This window comes from Rhincodon typus, chromosome 36, assembly GCF_021869965.1.
Source record: "Rhincodon typus isolate 14 chromosome 36, sRhiTyp1.1, whole genome shotgun sequence".
NCBI classification, from domain to species: domain Eukaryota; kingdom Metazoa; phylum Chordata; class Chondrichthyes; order Orectolobiformes; family Rhincodontidae; genus Rhincodon; species Rhincodon typus.
Genome location: NC_063367.1, coordinates 18,267,621 through 18,275,585, shown reverse-complemented (window position 1 = coordinate 18,275,585; position 7,965 = coordinate 18,267,621). Strand labels below are relative to the sequence as shown.

At 45.4% G+C, this 7,965-nt stretch overlaps 1 protein-coding gene across 2 annotated transcripts in view; it reads right to left on the bottom strand.

Moving 5' to 3' along the window:
- Positions 1–325: 325 nt before the first annotated feature.
- pstpip1a (proline-serine-threonine phosphatase interacting protein 1a) overlaps positions 326–7,965 on the bottom strand; it is a 107,692-nt gene continuing 100,052 nt past the window's right edge. Inside the window, exons 14-15 of one of the 2 annotated variants that reach the window (XM_048617280.1) lie at positions 5,763–5,845; positions 326–2,969 (exon numbers count right to left, since the gene is read on the bottom strand). In XM_048617280.1, the coding sequence (XP_048473237.1) occupies positions 2,838–2,969; positions 5,763–5,845 (215 nt within the window). In that variant the 3' untranslated portion in view covers positions 326–2,837. The remainder of the gene's footprint in view (positions 2,970–5,762; positions 5,846–7,965) is intronic. The other variant, XM_048617281.1, reaches the window with a different exon arrangement.

The window sequence follows — 7,965 nt, the reverse complement described above, 5'->3', positions numbered from 1 at the left end:
TCCCCCTATAACCCACCTAATCTACACATCCCTGAACACTACAGACAATTTAGCATAGCCAATCCACCTAGTCTGCACATCTTTGGACTGTGGGAGGAAACCGGAGAACCCAGAGGAAACCCATGTAGACACTAGGAGAATGTGCAAACTCCACAAAGACAGTCGCCCGAGGGTGGAATCGAACCCGGGGTCCCTGGCGCTGTGAGGCAGCAGTGCTAACCACTGAGCCACCGTGCTGTCCTAAAGCATCTGTGAAGAAAAAAATCAGTGTTAACATTTCAGATCTCGTGACGCTTAAAAAAAAAATCACTCATGGCAAAAGAAGCTCATTTATAAACTTTATTTAGAATATTGTGGGTCACAAGTCTACACATTTGAAAAAGCCACAGTTGACACCAATAACCGTTGTGGCTATATATTAATTTAGGTCCTTCATTATTTACATGGCTATACTTTAAAATCTCTAGTAGTCTATTACTGTGTGGACACTCCTCTGGCACGCTCACTTAAACATTGACTATACATTATAATATATAAAACTATATCCACCTTTCTATACATGATACTGCATCTGTCACCTGACATGTACAAAGTAAATATGAACAGATTTCAATCTATTTGGTTTGACAATCACACACCCGCTAATGTTCACAATTATTTGATGAATACAAGTCTTTCTCTAATTATAGAATATGCAGGTGGGTTTGGAAAAGACTCATTTCATTGCACCACCAAATGGCCAAAGGCTTGAAAATACACGTAACCGGCAGCTGTTTACAGAGTTTCCAGTTTAAATGTCTCCATTAAACTGCTAATGTTAAGTGTAACCAGAAGTTTGTAACAGCAAAATAGCCACAAAGTGTTGCTTAAATGCAAAAACTGGAGACCAGGAAATGTTCCCAGGGTTTGTTGTGTGAACCAGCTGCTCCAAATTGTTTAAAAACAAATCTAAACTTATCTAAAAATTGATCATTTCACTCTATAGAAAGGTACTAGCACATCTCAAGCATAGAAACAGAAAACACTAGAAATACACAGCAGTGTCTCCCAGCTACAGCTCACATACTATAGAAAAATAAAAAGACCTCGAGGGTCATTGCATCCAAGGGTGGTGGGAACAACAAAATTGAATGGGTACGAGAAAAGTAGACTTGCAGGGCTACAGGAGAATGGGGCTGACTGGGTGCTTGCATAGCTCCTGCACAGACTGCGTCGGCCAAATGGCCTCCTGTGTACTGTCAAGACTCAGTTACACAGCTATTCAGAAATCCCTTCTGGAGAAGGGATTCGGTGAGGACAGAAAGGGGCCTGATGTGTTGCCTCTTGTGGTCAATCAGCTCGAGGCTGAGTCATGAGTAACAACCACTGGAGTGAGCTGCCTCCAGCAAAAAGTTGATGCCCTCGAGGGAGGTGAAGACAAGATTGGAAGGGTGCAAAATGTACAGAGAGTCACAGAGTCCGCACTGAGGTTTCCCCAACAACTGGGTACATTGGGTCATAGTCAGGGATTGTCGGCCTAACTCTTTGCATCGTTACCTTCCAAATCTGCAAATTCCACCATCTACAAGGAGCAGAGCAGCATGCAGAGTGCAATACCACCATCTGCAAGCTCCCCTGCAAGCCGCACACCATCCTGACTTGGAACTGTGACACCATTCACTCATTGTCGCTGGGTCAAAATCCCAGAACTCCCTCTGTAACAGTGCAGTGGCTGTCTGTACTCCCACATGGATGGCAATGATTGAAGAAGGCAACTCACCATCACCTTCTCCAGGGTGATTGGGGACGGACATTAAATCCTGGCCCAGCCAGCTACGCCCATGTCCTGTAAACAGACGTTTAAAAACTCAACAAGGTAGAGCAGGAAATCTGCTAGAGTTGGGTTGGGGAGGGAAGGATATGAACTGGTAGAAGAGGAATAAACAGTAAAGTCAATATAGTGCCACCCTCTGATTAAGGAGCAATGACTGGTGGGGGTTTAACCTGAGGGTCACCAAGCCTTAGGTGAGGGAAGAGGTTGAGAAGGAGAGTCCTTCATGGTAACCCCAGCCGGTGCAAAAATTGAATCCACACTGTTAGTATCACAAATCTGGCAAACTGACCTAACCAAGCCCTGTAAAGAACAAAATACTCTCCCAAAATAAGCGATAATAATGAACCAAGTCTGGATCAGGCCTTTAATGACTGGGAAATTTATATTAAATTCAGCACTGAATTCTCCATTTGCCTCAGAGTGATGTCAGACCACAAACACAACCACCCCAAGTTGGTCATTTACCCAACAGAGACCACAGGATGGCTGCTGTGGGAAAATGGAAAAATATAACACTGCTGTGGTAGAAACCGTAAGGGTTTGAGAAACATGTTAAGCTAGAGAACGAGGAAGTTTTGCACTGGGTTAGAAATGCTAAAAGCTACATTCCTCATTGTGTCACCAACAACACTCACCTGGACAGATCACTAAGAAAATAATTAGATATTTCAAGGTCGGGAGGGGGTTAGTTACTGCAATAATTGAACATCTTAAAATGAATTATTCACGTAGCAAGATGAGCGGAGTTTAAAATAGACTACCAAAGCATCATTTCACAAGTAGTTTTCACAGAAACTGGCCAATAAGTGAGGGAACACAAGCAGGTGAAGGCCACAGGGATGATAATCAAATGTCAATTTATTTCATAAAGCTGTGGATGTTCCCACCCAACTATGTCACACAGATTTTAAAACTGAAACAGCTTGCTGTGCACCTCCAACCACCTTCAGGGATTACTGTTTCTCTCGACCTGTTCCAAGGGATGTGAAGCTGGACTGACATTGCTGGCCGGCCTCTGATACTCTCAAGCTTTCTCCAGGTAGGTGCTTGGGACTAGGCCACACCTTCCGTTGCGACTCGCTGTCCACCACCCGTCCTCGTTCTCAGCCGTGATTTGGATGATGTCATTGGCAGTTATATCTAGCTCGTCGCAGTTCTGATGGGGCAGAAAAAAAAGTGACATTAGCTTCCCACCCATCTAACCGAGGCTCCTCCAGTGAAACGAGTTGTGCATTTTCAGTCCTGTTGCCACCAAGCACCAAGCTGCCCATTAATGTTCCACCCAGTGGTAGTCTCACTCAAGAACTACTAGGGATTATCAGCGAAGGGGTAAATGGAAATGGAACTCTCTTACAGAGGATGAAGTTGAGGACCACTGTTGGGCAGGGAGAGGCTTCACTCTTTTTTTAACTTTTTATTCACTCAAAGGATCTGGGCATCACTGGGAGGGCCAGCATTTTATTGCCTATCCCTAGTTGCCCTTGAGAAGGTCATGATGAGCCTCCTTCTCAAACCACTTGCAGTCCATGTGCTGTGGGCAGATCCATTCATTCACAGGAAGTGGGCATCATTGAGAAGGTCAGGATTTATTACCCATCCCAACTGCCCTCAAGAAGGTGAACATGCTGTGGATGTGCCAGTGTTGGACTGGGGTGGACACGGTCAGAAGTCACACGACACTAGTTTATAGGCCAACAGGTTTATTTGAAATCACAAGCTTTCAGAGCGCTGCCTGACTTGGCTGCAAAAGCTTGGGTTTCAAATAAACCTGGTGGACTATAACCCGGTGTCGTGTGACCTCAAGAAGGTGAAGGCAAGCTGTCTCCTTAAATACAACTGAGTCACATGCCCGGTCTTTTAAGCAGTTAAGATAACCACATTGCTGTGAGTCTGGAGTCACGTAAAGGATAGACTGGGTAAGGACAGTCAATCATCTTGCATGGCATTATTAAACAAGATGAGTTTTTACCACAATTCTACTGACACTATTACTGATACCTGCTTCTCAAACCCAGATTTATTGTATTTAAATTTACCCTGGTGAGGTGAGATTTGACCTCGTGTCTCTCAAGCTCAAGCATTAAGCCAGGCCTCTGGGTTACTAGACCAGAAATGTTGACACTCTGTTACCATGCCCACTAAGTGACCATGTTATACATTTACTCAGGGTGCTTGATGCTTACACTGGGGACTTGAAATAGGACAAATGTTTTATACCCCAGTACTGATTCCAATTAGCTTTTTAACAAGAATTATTATTAAAAAGTATTTTATTTGTTCCAGTTTGTAGTTCAGTAGCCAGTCCATAGCAGAGAGGGCTCAGATTTAATTGCAAAGAATATCCTTTACTATCATGGTTACTCCAGTACAGGAGTACAGTAAAAAGTTTTTACAATGGCTGCCTTTAACGGTGCCATCTTAGGTACAAGTACCTAGGTACAAATCTTACAGAGAAAAAAAAAGTGTTGTTACAGGGTAAAAAAGAATATAAATCAGCATGAAACAATGAAAAAGTCCAGAATGATAATAAGTGACCAATAAGTTCCAATCTGTGTCTGCAGGCCCCTGGACAAGAGGCTACGCTGTCTCCATGTTATGCCATTTCTCAATTGTTGTAAGTGATAATGGCAAGTGCTACATCTACCTCTTCGTTGCAAAGGATGTTGTTAACTGTCAAAAGCCTGTGAAATCCAGGCAGGAGGAGAGCAGAGGGTCCCACTCCTATGATGGCCTGTAGCAGGATTTGGAAACACTTCCTACACACACACCCCACAACAAGACCACCAGGTAAACCTCCTGGGATTCAGCAAACCAGAATAAGCAGCGCTCGCCCCGCACAATTGCCAATAACACCTTTTCAGGGCAGTGAAGATAGGCAATTAATGCAGTCTCACCAATCTTGTCCACACTCATAGAACAAATAAGAACTGAAAAAAAAATACAGACCACTGCTCCAGGATGTAGGGAGGTGATGGCATAGTCGTAATCCAGAGGTCTAGGACAATGCTCTGGAGACTGGGTTCAAATCCCACACAGATATTGGTGTTTAAATTCAATCAATAAAATCTGTAACTAAAGGCTAGCCTTAGTAATGTGACGAACAATTATCATGGAATGCTATGAAAAACCAGAGACTAAACACAGCCTCAGGGACCAGTTTGCAGAGCATTTGTGCCAACCAACTTGACCTTCTAGTTGCCATCCACTTTAACTCTCCCTCCCACTCCCCTGGTGACATGTCCATCCTTGGCCTCCTCCACTATCAGAGTGAGGCCAAACGTAAACTGGAGGAACAACACCTCATATTTCGCCCTGGGAGCTTACAGCCCAATGGCTTGAATATTGACTTCACCAGCTTTAAAATCTCTCCTAACCAGTCCATTTACCAACTCACCTATCCACTAACCAACCACAATAACACCCATACATGCATCACCAGCTTCAAAATCTCTCCAACCTCAACCTGTCCATCTTCCTACTCACCTAACCGCTCCACCCTTCCCACTGATCAACCAGAACAACCTGCATCCTCCTATCTCAATCTCACCTACCCTCCCCCCAGCTCCACTCCCCCTCTTTATTTATTTCTGGGCTCCCCAACCCCTCCCCAGTCCTGACGAAGGGTTTCAGCCTGAAAAGCTAACTTCCATTCTCCTTGGATGCTGTCTGACCTGCTGTGCTTTTCTAGCTCCACACCTATTGACTCTGGTTTCCGACGTCTGCAGTCCTTACTGTCACCTGTCTCCTTTAAGGAAGGAAATCTGCCGTCCTTAGTTGGCCTGATCTACATGTGACTCCAGACCCACAGCAATGGGGTTGACTCTGAAATAGCTCAGCAAGACACTGAGTTTAAAGGCAATTTGGGACGGGCAATAAATGTTGGCAATGCCAGCAACACAAACATCCCATGAATGAATAACAAAGAAAAACAGCATTTCTGCATCCTTACCTGAGCAGTGTAGTCGTAGAGTACTCTGTAGTTGTTTAGATTTTCCTGTTGCAGAACAGCAACACTGGCGTACAAATCCTCTGCTAATGAACACAGAATATCAATTGAATAAAACTGCAGTGACTGTAAGTTTTAATTCTCACATCTACTGTGTTAGGAGTGTTGTTGACAACCATAAATTAGAGATATCCCTCTGTTTGTTTTGAAGGTTTATATCAGGGGAGTTCTTGTGGTGGACTGGAGGATTATCTCTAAATCACTTCTCAGAACTGGCTTCTAGGAGACCTGATGTCGATGGGAGAGACTGGAGGCAGCCAGATTTTAATTCCTCTTCTCTCAACACAGAGCAACACTGCCATCTAATGGTACAACTAGTAACTGGCAAACCCTGTAGGAAAGCAGCAGTCAACATTTCGGGTATTACCCTTCTTTAGGACTGGATGTGGAGGTGGAGGCGGAATGGATGTCCGCTTATTTCAAACAACGCTCTTTCCTCCAACGTGCTTCCTCCATTCCCCGTTCCATACTCTTAACCACCACCCCCACCAAACATAATAAAAATAGGGTCCCCCTTGTCCTCACCACTGCAGCCTCCACATCCAATGTATCATCATTAAACACTTCCACCAACTCCAATTAGACCCCACCACCCGGTATATCTTTCACTCCCCACCCCTCTCTGCCTTCCGCAAGGACCATTCCTTTCGCCACTCCTTAATTCGTGCTACACTCCCCAACAATTACTCCAACCCACCCGGTACCTTCCCCTGTAACCGTAAAAGGTACAACACCTGCCCACACACCACCTCCCACCAGGGCCCTAAACAGTCCTTCCAGGTGAGACAGAGTTTCACCTGAATCTCCTCCAACTTAGTTTACTGCATCTGATGCTCCCAATGTAGTCTCTATACTAGTGAGACCAAACGTAGACTAGGTAACCGTTTCACTGAGCATCTACGCCTGGCCTGAAACGGCCAGCCTAACCTCCCCGTCAACGCCCATTTCAACTCCTGCCCCACTCCCCGTCCAACATGTCCTCCTCGGCCTCCTCTAGTGTTGCAGCGACTTGGAACGCAAATTTGAAGAACAACACCTTATCTTCCACCTGGGCATCCTACAGCCTGGAGGACTCAACATTGAGTTCTTCAATTTCAAATAACCTTCCCACCCATCCCCTGGCTCCCCTTCCAGCCCCACCTCCTCCCTTCCATTCCACCTTCTGACCCTTCCTTCCAGCCACCAATTGGATTCATCCCGCCCATCGACCAACCAGGTCGTACCTACCACCAGTGTCCACCTATCCCCACCATTCCGCCTTCCCCGCCTTTATCTGCAGCTCCCCCTACTCCCATATCCAGTCCTGAAGAAGGGTAACATCTGAAACAGTGACTGCTCCTTTCCTCCAGATGCTGCCTCGTTTGCTGTGTTCTTCCAGCTTCCTGTTTGTCTACCTTGGATTCCAGCATCTGCAGTTCTTTTAGTCTCTAAGTGGCAAACCCTACCCAGGAAATCACAAGAGGCAGTCTGGCCTGTATCTTCAAAATATTAACCTTTCTTTTCTCTTTATAGAGGCAAATGGACAAATTCAGTGAGACCAACAGGGCTGCCATTCCTGCTCTGTCCTTTCCACCTCAATAGCAACACCTGACTGTGCCCTATCTCAATTGATCTGCTGCTATAGCCCTCGGTCATACCTATGTTACCTCTGGCCCCTGACTATTCCAATGTACTCCTGGCTGCTCTCCCATATTGCCACCCATTGGCAGCAAATCCTTCTCAGTAATCTCCTCCAGCCTCACAACCTCCTTGGTGCAGGACTGGGGAGGAGGAGGGGAGCCTGGAAATAAATCTTTGTGTTTCCCTGATTTTAATCACTTGCAGTTGCCAGGACCTGAAGATGTGGGATTCCTTCCCTACACCTTCCCCCTCACTTACTCCTTCAAGATACTGCTTTAAATCCAGCCCTTTGACTGAACTTTTGGTTTTCTGTCCTAATGTCACCTTTTGTGGCTGAGAATCATACTTTGCTTTATAATGTTCCCATGAGGTACCTAGGGACACTTCACCACTGTAGGTATGCTATATAATTGTAACTTTCAATCCTTTCTTCCCAACACTCTACCCCCTGTCCTTTTCCCTGGCTCCAAAGTATTAACTCTGAGTCTGCCTCCCCAGAGAAGCAGCCTATCAAGTTCCAGCTAAC